The sequence below is a fragment of the Ptychodera flava genome, chromosome 15, assembly GCF_041260155.1.
Source record: "Ptychodera flava strain L36383 chromosome 15, AS_Pfla_20210202, whole genome shotgun sequence".
Classification (NCBI taxonomy): domain Eukaryota; kingdom Metazoa; phylum Hemichordata; class Enteropneusta; family Ptychoderidae; genus Ptychodera; species Ptychodera flava.
Window position 1 is genome coordinate 33,937,260 of NC_091942.1, and position 13,579 is coordinate 33,950,838.

General features: G+C 34.8%; 1 protein-coding gene across 2 annotated transcripts in view; it reads right to left on the reverse strand.

Annotated features, from left to right (window-relative positions):
- Positions 1-2,710: 2,710 nt before the first annotated feature.
- The window catches only part of LOC139151968 (fas-binding factor 1 homolog), a 40,904-nt gene continuing 30,035 nt past the window's right edge, over positions 2,711-13,579 (reverse strand). For both annotated transcript variants that reach the window (XM_070725030.1, XM_070725031.1), the window contains exons 22-30: positions 13,381-13,520; positions 11,601-11,719; positions 10,784-10,906; positions 9,442-9,585; positions 8,541-8,759; positions 6,613-6,750; positions 6,226-6,316; positions 4,772-4,953; positions 2,711-2,994 (exon numbers count right to left, since the gene is read on the reverse strand). In XM_070725030.1, coding sequence (XP_070581131.1) covers positions 2,896-2,994; positions 4,772-4,953; positions 6,226-6,316; positions 6,613-6,750; positions 8,541-8,759; positions 9,442-9,585; positions 10,784-10,906; positions 11,601-11,719; positions 13,381-13,520 — 1,255 coding nt within the window. In that variant the 3' untranslated portion in view covers positions 2,711-2,895. The remainder of the gene's footprint in view (positions 2,995-4,771; positions 4,954-6,225; positions 6,317-6,612; positions 6,751-8,540; positions 8,760-9,441; positions 9,586-10,783; positions 10,907-11,600; positions 11,720-13,380; positions 13,521-13,579) is intronic.

Here is a 13,579-nt window from a genome sequence, read left to right on the forward strand (position 1 = left end):
CACTTACATGTAATTCATAGAAAATTCAAATACTGAGACAATTATCAAGAGTTGCAGTTACCATCCCTCATGTGCAGTCCTATAAGTCTAAATCACTACACTGAGCCATTTTCCCATTTCATTTGAAATTCTTGTCTGATGCAAGAAAGTTTTTCTGTAATAAAAATATGATGTTGTACATTTGAAGAAAGCAACACACAAAAAAGTCAAACCATAATGTTATGAAAATTAATGTTTTTGCTACTGACAAAGAGCATACTGTATTCAGTGATTTGATTGCACGTTTTAAATGTTCTAGAATTTAGTGTTGTTTGATTATTAAAACATGAAAATATTATACCTGACTGTGTTCTGTGTGATTTATGTAAGATTCAAAAAACAGCGTTGCAATATGGACAAAGTTCTAATGCAACAGACGGTGTAATACATGTGTTAGGGACTGTACAGTATTATTGCAAGCATAGATCACTCTTTTCATCTTATGAGTACTGACTTTCTGACATATGAGGGTGTATTTCTCTTTGATATATTTGTCTACCAGCATAGGTATCTCACAATTTTTTCAGTCACTTGCTTCCACACTTTTTTAACAAATTTCATTATCTTCCATTCTCAAGCTATTTCAACTGAACTCCAGTTCTTGATTGAATGATTTCTTTCTTCAACCAAAGAAAGGAAATTTTGTGATTTGCTTCCACGCCACTGGTGAATTCCAAAATGTAAGTGGTTATAGAAAGATACACATTTGAAATTAATACAAAATCAATTTGTATTTCCTTGACAGTTTTTTCAGAACACATGTACATTCCTGTAACTCAATGCTTTTTGAGGATACAATTTTACATCACCATAAAGTTCATTGGTTGTAATATGACTGCAGGAAGAAAGTCCTTTGTTGCAATGTATAAGCCATGGCTTGATTTTGCTTCATATTGCAAACGCTGGAAAGTTCTGCAAGAAAGTTTCATTGTTTTTCAAAAAAAGTCCTTGTAGCCCTACACCAGCAGGGACGCAAAACAATTTACTTCATTTAATTACTCTGACCCTATGCTGGGAGTAAATGAATCCTAACCTTGCATACTTTTACCTTTAAAAATCAGTTATCTTCATCACTGTATAGATCTGCTGTGTGTACATTGAAATTACCAACCTCCCAGATCAAGGAAACCCCATTCTCAAGAGTACAAACATAATGGAAAATCACTTCACAAAGGGAAAACCTTAGGAAACGTCTCTTTTTTCTGATGTGAAACATGTACACTATCTTTGACACTCACAAGTCTGAAACAACTGTATATAATGAGAGCAAAACTAAAGAGCTGGAAGTATTGTAAACAGTTTCTATGGTGCATACTTCCCAGTTCCCAATATTTGCCTTGCTAGGTTGAAGTTTAGTTATGCATTTTGCCTCTACAGAGAAAGAAATGGTATCATGTGACTGCCATTCTAATATGTTACAGCTTAATGAATGTATGGTGAGAACAGGTGTGCATGGTGACTTTTTTGTGGAGACTGATCAACTCAATTTACCATTGCCATGATCACTACATGACCTGGTGTTCATCTTCATACAAAAATCCAGTTGATTGCTGTAGTAGCCAATCATTTTCATCAAATTCTCTCCTGAATTGCCGCTGTAACTTGCAAGTAAAACTAAAGCATGTTTCTGACTGTATATTACGGTGAATTTGAACAGTGCATTATTGTGAATAAATACAAGGTCATGTAGCGGTCATGAATATGACCTATATATGTCACTTTCACCCTCTTAACATGACAACATTGTTTGTGTGTGGACATCAGTGATATCTGAACTGGATCACTGTAATTAGAACTTCCGTTAGATTTATGCCCATATTGTACTAAAGGGACAATGACACTTGAGAAGGTGTGGTCCATAAATCCATATCAGCACAATTATGTTCATAATATATCTGCCACTAACTTTTGATTTCCAACAGGGGCAAAGAAAGTTGACACTGATCATTAATATTTGAGTTTTCTTTCAGATTTCAGTGAATTGGCAAATGTTTTGCCAAATTTTGTAAAAGTTTCAGCACAACTTGGACAAATGGTGTGACAGTCTACTCAAAAGCATTCATGGCAATAGCCTTGAGATCAAACACAAGAAAGCAACACATCTTGTCACTTGCCCTGTTCTTTGGACAAATTGTTGACTAGTGAATTCAAGGTCTGGACAAAATTCATTTGTCAATAGTAACATTGTACATTACATACTTAAGGCTGTGTTGACTAGTTAGACTCGTTTCAATTCAACATGATTTTGGGAATTGAACATGAAAAATTACAGCCAAGGTTTCAAGTCGGCTTCATAAAGGTGCATTGGCATTGACAGACACTCAATATACATGTAAATGGCCCACCAAACCTGTTCATCCCCAATTTCCTGTAAACAGGTCCATAATCACCATTGCTAACAATGGGTTTGGGCTAAACCATGGTGGTGAAAGGGTTAAACAAAGAGTCCAGTTCTCCTTTTAGTATTACAGTGTAAGTTGTTATATGCTTTAGTACAGGTATCTTTCATAATGAAGTAAATACCAATACTTTTCCCCCAGTATGTTGAATTGCAATACGGCACATAACCTCAGTATACTACAATATTGCAACAAGTACAATATTCTTAACTTGCAACACTGCCAAACCACACATGAACACTAACAACAAGAACAGCTTTGACAAATCCATGTCTATAATAAAGAAATAGTTTATTTTTTGAGATACTCTACCCTCATGTAATAAATTACAAATCAATTACAAGTAAAATTCATGAAATTCATTGAGTACAAAAATACTATGAATATTAAAAAAATCTTGAAAGGAATTAAAAAGGATCAAACTGATTGATTGTATAGTACTATGATGTGAGAGATACTACACTCTCTGTGCTGCACCATACGGCATTGAGGTCTTTAAGGATGAATTTTTCAGTGTCTCCAGGTAGAAGCTTTCATCTTCAAGAAAAGCCTTGTCCTGTTGTCATGGAGACAGAAAGATGTCATGTTAGAACATGTCAATGTGAACAGCATTTCAGCATGCTAAATTCAAATTGAGGTGAAAGAATTTAATGTGTTCACAAGAAACGTCCTTGTTAAACTCTTTCTTTAGGTGTTTTCCCATTTATCTGATAAATTAGTGCTTAAACATTTGTTCTGCAGTTTACAAGGTACAATTTGCCAGAACCTGTTGGGCAACAGAGTTCAAAATGAAAGAGGTCAGAAGAGAGCTGCCAACAGATTAGGTAAGATTCATTTTTATAAATAATATACATAGTACTCAAAATGTGACAGTAAATCTCACTGTTATAAGTAATTAAACTGTAATAGGTGACAAAACAGCTTCTTCTAGAAAACAAATTGATGTTTATCGCAATCCAGAGATTCCAATCAGTTATTGACATTGTAACAAGAAACTCTTTAATTTCAGTAGTGTTCTTCGAGTAAATTTTCTACCACTGCTATGAATGTAGCTTTGGTATTATATGTGACTAATTTTAAAAATCTCTGAAAGGTCAAATCATTGATTTTGATGATCAAAACCAATTACGCTGAGTAACCTGAGCTGCAATGACTTGACTCTTAAAAATACAAGAATACTACGTATCATTTTATCCTCACTATCATTGTCATGGCCATGTGTGCTGCTTTGAAAATCCTTGAATCCACATGTACGTCCCTGTTCCATTTATGACAGAAAATATTGCCATTTTCAATGTCAATGTTTTAAGACAAGTGCATTTTTCTTATATCAACGTTTGTGAGTAATACAGAAATGCAAGATGCATTTTCAAGAGGCTATAAAAAATGTATACGTTTTATTTCACCCTCTGATTTTTTTAGCATGACAGTACAGGGAAAACTCTGGTTGCTAGGGCAATGAACCTTCTTTGTACATTGCACAATTCATCAAACCATATCAGTTTTGATCATTGATTGACAATAAACTCAAAACAATTGAGTCAAAATTTGCGATTAAGTTAGTACATGCCTTGGAACTGAAAGTTTAAACTTTCACTAAACACTTTCCTTACGGAACTCTATACTACTCTTTTTCATTATCAAGAATAAAAATCAGGGGTCAGGGTGTAAAGTTTGGAATCAGAGAAGCATTATGATTAACTGAATTTGACCAATATTTGAAATTCAAAATGGCTGCTATACCCTTTGTTAGTAAACACTCTGGGGAAAATGAAATTTTTGAGCTTCACAAAAATAAGACAGGGGAAAGTTCACAGGATTTAAAATTAGTCACCACAGACAGCAGATTGGGGAAGTCTTGTAAAAATTTTAAGTCGAAAAATCTGTCCCTAAGATGCATACTACTACATTATTCACCAGTAAGATTTGGTCAACTATATGCATGAAATTTTGAGCCCTAAACTAAACTTTTGCATTTTTTTAACACTGTGATATAGGGTTTGAGTATCCAAAGAATAATTACTCTACACATTGTTCTCAGATGTATTTACAAATTCAGTAAATTTGCATATCTGCTGTAATTTCTGAATCAATCTAAAAACACACATGAAAAATAAAGCAAGAAGACCAGCAAATGGAGAATTAACAAACTGTATAGGCATCCCTTCGATAACATTTAACACCAAGATTCGTATCTCACAGTGATCATTCACTCTCTTTACTGTGCAGTGCATCAGAGAATCAATTTCTAATACATAGAACTTTAGTTTTGACCAGACGACATATCTGGCATCGTAACAGGCAATGAAAAAACAATATCACAAATCAATTACCTTTTCTGCCGACAGTTTCCACATTCTGAGAACACTGTCCAATTCAGCTTGAGCTACAAGATTCTGCAAACCATCATCTTTATCAAGGATAACAGTTGATGACGGTGTGTGCTGTAACACCTGATTTGAGACTGGCTGCATCATTTGTGGCTGCTCCATTAGACCTGCATTGGTGCCAGCATCTGGGAGAGAACACAGCAACGATTCAGTTGAGATAACATTTACACTCCAAAAATGGCATCTTCAAACAAGCACTGATTGATGTCACACGGAAGATAGGCCAGCTTCTTAAGGTAAGTAAAATAGTATTATTAATATTATATAGGGCTCAGCCCTTGGTGTCGCGCCAGGGGTTAAGATTGGCAATGTTATTTGTATTGATTCATGATAAACTGTAATTGTTACTTCATAAACGTTTATATGACAACTATGCCCAGTTTCCCTCTGATGAAAGCAGTTCACGTACTTACACGACGTCAAACCCTGCAGCAGGGCAGGTATAGATTTTCTGTAGCGTGTAAAAATTTTGGACAAAAATTGGCAATTTTTACAATGATAACAGCCTATGGCGTTAAACAAGGGACGTATTATGCAATAATTATCATTGTAATGGTAACCGCACTACCCACCTTCCACATGCAAGCTGAAAACTATAGCGTTCCGTCTAAAAACTTGCAATTTTTGAATCTAATTATTGACACAGGGGGCGCTCTTCTATAATTCAATCCCAGCATTCTTTGCGTATGCCCCCGTTCATATGCACGACAGTTTTCTCCATTTATCTATATCAACGATACTTTGTATCAGCGACAAGGTGTATAATAACATTTACTGGCTAATAAAAGAGGTATATTTTATAAAAGGCATGTTATATTATGGTAATTTGTTTCGTATTTGTTTATTTACGAGTACTCAAAAAAACAAAACATGGCGGCGCCCATCATGAGAAAGAAGGGTACACTTCCGGTTACTCGCATAGTATATTATGAATAAGCGCATGCGTAGTCAGTAAGCCGCTGGCGCGACTATTACAGTGCAAATACTCTGTGCATGACAACGTGATTATATTTTCTTGTAACAAGTATAGTTATTTCAGTCACTATTTTTAAAGCAATGCCCAACAACAGTCTTATTTTCCTTGATTGAGCTTTGAGATAATGGGCTTAGGCTAATAGGTTATAAAATAATTGATTCTCTGATAATCGGACACTGATGATCACAGAAGATGTGTCTTCAGAAACCTAAGAGCAGGGCTTACAGTAATATTTAATAATAAATACCAGTAAAATGTCATATTCAGCATTCATGCAATTTTCATGAGGCAGTATGTACTCTATCATTAGATGCTGGGTAATGATGTGGTCTTATAGACTGATACCAGTATAGGATGTAAAACAGAGAAAACACTGTCCCTGTTTCATTACAAAGCTACAACGCTGCACACAGATACTTACACACATTAACTGCACCTCCACATTTGGTACACATGACAGTTTTCCGTAACTCCTCCAGATGCCTTTGTTCCTTTGCCAAGTTCAATCGATCCTTTCAAATTCACATAGAGAAATGACAGTCAACATGGATTTATGATAAAAGAATCTAACTGTTTGGCAAAACTGGCACCACATGTGGTCAGCAAAACTCTTTTCAAGATCATGATGTCAAATTATTGATAAGGAATATACTTTGACTTCCTGTAGAAGGCTTTGATGTTACCAAGTAATGCAATAACTGCATATTTCAAAGGAAACTTTTTATTAAACTTCTATCATTGTCAACAGTCATAAATACCATTAATTTTTCTTCTACAAGGTTTATAACAATAAGTTATTTTGCACTACCTGGGCTATTTGCTTCTCTGTTGCCTTCAATAACTGTATCTGTGATTGTATTTCAGCCAGTCTCTGATCATGCTCAGTCTGTATTCTCCTAGAACCCTTCATTGCTAGTTCTCCTTCCTCCTTGATTCTGGCAGCCTCCTGTCACACGGAAAATACAACATTTAATCTCAGCATGTAACAGAAATAAGCAATTCACTGAAAACATTACTGTGTTACCATCAAGGGACAGAAAGAGATGTTTTGAAATATTTTATTTTTGCCTATTTTAGTATTTCTACCATAGAATACATCTGTATTTTGTATTTGAATGAAGCATACAGGACAGTTTGAACAGCGCTAGAGTTTTCAGTACACAACTGTACAAAGGATTATCCTTCACTCAAAATTGCTGTTTACGACTGTCATATTTTATTAATACAAACTGCATTATTTTTAGCTTTAATAACATGATGGAACCGTTGAATAACATATCCAAATATCACCAAGATCATAGATATAATATCTATGATCATTGTGACATTTGGAAAATGAATTAATAGTCTATGTTATAAAAAATTCATAAATAAGTAAATGTTCTGTGCTACCTAACATAAAATACTAGCGTACCATTTCCATAATATGCTGTCTATGACATCATTGAAATTAGCTTCAGGATTGAAAAACTATTTATCAATCATGTTTCACAGTCAATTTATCGGTCAATGTTGGCAGTGTGTCAAAAACAGTCATGTACATGTATTATGACACACACTGTCTAAACTTACAAGACAGGACTCCAGAGATATATATCTGTACAGAACATGTGTCACACTTTGACAGACAGTTTTGAAATCTGCATACGGAAAGACAGGGTTTATCTAACAAGAAATGAGCTCTGAATAATCACTGATTGTTTTAAATTTGAATAATTTAAAGCTAAATATAGCTCACATGAAATGTAACAGTGAGTTGCATTGCATCAGATTTTATTTCAACACATTGATTAAGTGTTATCTCAGCAACTGAAAGAAACACGCTATGATAGCTGTATTATCATCAAATGTCATCAGAAGCTATAATTTCACTTGATATAAAAATCGAGACTGTATGAAATTTAGTATTTTCCTAATGATAAAGTGATAGGAACTCATAGGAAATGAAAGGAACTAACTTAATGTTATGCTAGGTTCAAAAAGCAACTACTGTTTATCACTTTGTTGCAATTGTTCTTGAAATCCTTTTCTTATTGCATAGACCAAACTATGCAACTGCCATACAATATTTCAATCTACACTTGTAAATTTCACAGAACAGAAATAACCATTGAACAGAAATGAACTCGTCCATTAATTAACCGAATGCCTAAACACATACCAGTATTTGCTATTTATATTTACTGTGAACTATTTTAAAATATGCACATGTCATGATGACGCTTATAGCAAGTAAATACATGTATTGCCTAGGTTATGTACACCTTAGTCAGCCCACACACTTGCAAAACTGGTGAGAGTCTAACACTTTGAATTAGTTTAATGAGTTCTATCCCAGCAGATGAATTTTTTATACAGACATTATCATATTCACCTTTCTTCTTTATTCATGCAGCATATTGAGTTCACAAGTCTGTCTACCTTTGTCAATGTTTATGAACTATATGTCAGGCTTTGCCTCTATTATAATGATAATAAATCTGCAGTCAATTTTGACTAACTATTCTTTGTCACACATTTACGGTAAACAAGGTAACAGTTACCAGCAATATGGAATGAATGTCTGTACTTCTGATGTTGCCTTCAGTACTGGATTCACAACCACTTGCAATGGAAAGGAATTAGTCTGATATCATGCACTTGTGTCAAAAGAAGCAATTTCCTGTGTTTTTTTTTCATCGTAGTTATAGTCATCACTCTAATGCATGGAAATTTTGGAATCCAGTCATTACTTACATTGACACTGTCGGCAATCTCCTCAGATCTTTTCCTGATTTGCTCCGCAACATCCTGCAGCTTCATCTTCTCGGCTTCAAGCTCTTCCTTGTATGATTCCAGAGCTCTCTTCTGTGAGGCCAGTCTCTCCGCTTCCTGTTTCAGCATGGCATGCTTTCCTGCCATTTCCGCCTTCTGTGATGCAAGAGTTGTCATCAAGCCTTCTCTCTCAGCTTCCTCCTGGGTTTGCAGATATTTGGCAAAATCAACACATCAGAATTACACTGACTGTGACAAGACAGTACTTACATTGTGAGTGCACTTGTGGTACGTGTGAGCATACAATTTCTTATAAACTAAAGTACCGTATATTCACATCAAATTATACAATTCATGCAGGAACCCTGCCATTGCTTTTTTGTCACAAACTTTGCAAATACACAAACGTAATGTTGGATCAAATATATCACTGAAAAAAGAGCAAACTATGGCTTAACAACATATTTCAGCTTTTCATCGAATAAATTTGTGGATAAGAGAAGGCTTTCTTGGTTACTGACTGTATATACTCTTCTGATTCTTGTATGTGGAAAAGATAAACACACAAAATGCTTTGATGACATGATTGGGATCTTATATTGATATCTTAAAAGAATGGGGATAATCTTCATATTGTGAATTCCAATGAACTGTTGCTAAAATGTTCTCTGTGACCCTTAAATCTCAGAATAGCATGTACTGAACAATTAGTTGCCGTACAATAGATACATGTACGACATTTCCCTTGAAGCAGAACATGATTGTACTACCTGCAGAATAAAATCAAATATTTACAACAATTGTGTTCACTCGGTCTTGTAGGTTAACAAATACAGAGATGCAGAAACAAATGTAGTATCATCACTTGATTTGCTGTCCATACCTGCATATTTTTGGCACTGTCTCTCTGTTTTGTTTCTAGCAGTACTTTCTGACTGGCCGACAGCTGAGCTCTTTCGGTTGCCAGGTTCTTCCTCTCTTCATAGAGCTGTGCCATGACAGCTTTCTGCTCAGCAAGAATACTGTCCTGTAAGAGAGACCACCACAAAACATTATGAAAGTTTAGTATCAGTTTTGTGTATCTCTTCCTTTTCATTCTTTAAGATAATGTGAGCTAGGAATATGATTGGAATAACCTCCAGACTAAAGGTGGCAATATGGACTTTAGGTGGTATGCGCCTGGAAAATGAAAGACTTCAACTTTTGCTCAAACTTTCCTCAAGCAAACTTTTAACCATTTTCTTTCAAAATCAAGAATAAAAATATGAGGTCACTTGCAAATTTGGTACTAGAGAAACAAATTACAAAATATTTACCGATATTGTGTTATCTCTATGGGGTTATAAAATTCCTCATTTTCACAAAAATATGTTCGGTGAAAACTTTATTTTCTCCATAAGCTTCAAAGAGAGCCCTCACAAGTGATAGGCCAACAGAATATTGCAAAGGTTTGAGAGTCCAAATATTTGTCCCCGAAGCACAGAATACGTTAACCTTGCACGACCTTACATTAACATACACTACTAGTACTGGCTAGACCAGAACAAATCATTGCATTTGAATGGCGGTACAGATGCTTATCTGTGTTTATTTATGGATAAGAGGAAGATTCTATACACAGTCATCTTGGTTGCCAATTAGACGATAAGGTACTTCAAGTAAAATGATTAAATCCAAACATGGACAACTGTAAATGCATTTAGTACCATCACGTCAATTGATATTTCTATTCATTAAGTCTGCTATGCACTGACCCACTGTGCATAGCACTTGACAGTTCAAGGATGTCATTATCTAAAAATATTGCTGCCAATATTATCTGCGGACAAGCTAGAAATAAATTTTATTCTTTTGTATTAAAATGCAAACAAATAATCATAATAGTCAGTGTATTATCTTTATTTCCATTCAGTGTACATGTAATACCAACACACTGGAGAACATCTATACAAACAAAAAATCATACAAATTTCACATTTGATAACATGAAATGTCATTCCAACCCGACACAATTATCAATTACAGAATATCAGTCCACTATTATTCTCTTTCACTGAAAATACAATTTCATGATTTCCAGCTTATAAACACTACCTTGGAACCACAATGGTAGATGTAGTAACTCTGACTGGATACAAGGAAGAAGGATTTATTCAAACTATAGGTAACAGTTTGAGTGCAAGATTTAGCCTTGGAAATTGTAAAATCCATTTTATTATCTGTACCTTAGATTTTTGTATTTCTGCTCTTTCCACCATCATTTTCTCCGTCAGGATTTTCCTTTCCCCATCCAATGCAATCTGCAAAGTTTCTAGTTTGGATTGTTCTTGCTTCACTTTCCATCTTTCCTGTTGAAAAAGACAACAAACCATGAGCCATCATGGATCTTGTCTGTGATTTCACTTTAAATAGCAATGAAAAACAGCTTGCTGTAATGATATTGACTCATTCACAGAAAATGCCAAATACAAACTACTACGCTTGCTAATAATAAGTTAGCCAGTAAAAAGCATGTGAATTAAACAACAATTTATTAACCAAAACTGGATCAGGGCTTGCCTTCACCCTTGAAACTCAAAGTTCAAGGCTTGTGGAACAACTGTTTAGAGTATTTGTCACCAAAAATAGTGTGAAATATCCAGCTTGCCTGGTTGGTGAATGTTTAAAAAATCTAAATAAAGCCATTCCTTTAAACCTGCTAATTGTATTCAAGCAACAGGGACAAGTGGCAAATGAGAACACTTCATGACCCAAACATGACAGAAATGCTCTCATAAACATGTGAGATTGTTTATTTCCTCATAATTTGAATGAATTTCAATTGAAGCTGGAGGAACAAGCAAAAATTGTACACACTGTTGGCTGGAAACATATTTTACATTTTACAAAATAGTGTAACCCCCCCCCTTTTAATATTTAACCTGAAAGAAGGGAACAGTGCCAAGGGTTGGTCTACCTCAACCACGATTAGTCCCAGTTTCAATGTACATAGATGGCGGTACAATAGAATCAGTTGATATCCATATGAAATGACTGTAATACCTGTTCTAACTGTTTGCTTTGTTCACTCATGTGATTCTCCATTCTACTAATCAGTTCTTGTAATCTGGATCTTTCCTGATCATTCTCTTCTTGTTGCCGTGCCAACCTCTGCTGTAGTACTGTGATAGTTGAATAAAATGATTTTGATCATGATAACATAGTTCTTTATAAATTGTCACATGGTTGCTGTTATTCAGTCAACCAGTGGACATTTTATCTTTCCATCAGTCAATGGGTAAATGAATGACCCTTGAATGAATGAATGAATGAAGGAACAGAACTTGGATACAATTTGCATAAATCTTCAAAGATGACGCCTCACAAACTTACTTCCTTATTCACAATGGGCATAATCAGGTCAAGTTTTCCAGGAGATGTGATGGGATGGAAAATGGGAATGCTGATTTACTGATATGCAGCAAACCGTAAGTTTTTTTGTTTCACAATTTTTTACATAGTAGAAAAATTCATTTCTAACATTTTAAAACAAATTAAAAACATAGGGCCAAAGTCCCTGAAGCTACTATAGACATGCATACAAAATTAAGTGTTTCCTGACTGTATGAAATTATCTCACTAAGGTCATCCTAGGGACCTGTAAACCAAATATTAAAGCTGTCTGACTCGGACCAGCGGTTTTGAAAAAACAAGCAACCCAACAATTGACAGAGCTCTGCTGTCTTATGTAGAGAATAACTTTTTGTGACACATGTATTGATGAAGAAGGTGGCTATCTTTGATAGCTCATTTCAGGATGACCTGACCAAAAATGGCAAAATTAGCTGCAAAAATACAAAATTGAAGATTTCATCATAATTTCAATATATTACATCAAGATAATGCCTAGGAACCTGTATACCAAATATCAATGCTATCAGATAAGTAACTTTTGAGAAACAAATATTTTGACCAAAAATGGCAAAAATTGACCCAAAAATACAAAAATTGAAGATTTCATCAAATTTCAATATATCGCACTAAGACAACCCCTATGAACCTCTACACCAAATATCAAAGGCATCAGACAGGTAGTTTTTGAGAAACACATCTTTTGACCCAAAATGGCAAAAATTGCACCAAAAATACAAAATTGCAAATTTCGTCATAAATATATCATATTTAGTTCATCTGTAGGAACCTGTATACCAAATATCAAAGCGGTTTTGATGAAATAAAGTTTTGACCAAAAATGAAGAAAAAATTCCTTAAAAATACAGATTTGAATATTTCATCACAATTTGAACAAATCTAAGTTGGGTTATCCCTAGGGACCTATACACCAAATAACAAAGCTGTCTGACCAGTGGTTATGAAGAAGATTTTTTACCAAAAACGCCTTTTTAGCACTAATTTGCATATTTTCAACAATATCAAAAAATTAAAAAAAATAGTTTCTCAAAACCATATTTTTCATCTACATAACAAATATCAAATCAGTAAGTACTGCGGTTCTCAAGATATTTGAGTGGACGGACGCCTCACAAACGGACGGACATACATACATACATACATACATACATACAGACTGACAACGGACGCCAGAAGGATACACATCCCAATAGCTTCTATAGACTATAGTCTAAAGTAGCTAAAAATCTCTTGAAATGTAACCTGCACATGTTATTATTTTTGTGTTTCTCTTTTTCTCATGTGTTGGTAATTCACAGGTTCAGGGAAAAGCGAGTTTAAGCAGTGCACAACTCAAGTTACAAATAGTACATAAGTTGATTGTTTCCGACACTACAAACATTGCAAATATGCTTGAAATACAGACACATACTTTTGAGCTGTTCATCCTTCTGTCTGGCTTCAATCTCTCTGTCATCCAGATTTGCATAGTGTTGGCTTTCAACTCTTTGTTGTAAGCTTCCTAACTCCTTGGCATTGCTTTGAACTTGATCGATTACAGTCTGAAGTGCCCTGTCAATGAAACCAACAAATCCAGGAGCTTGTGTAAAATAATAGTGAGGAAACATGCT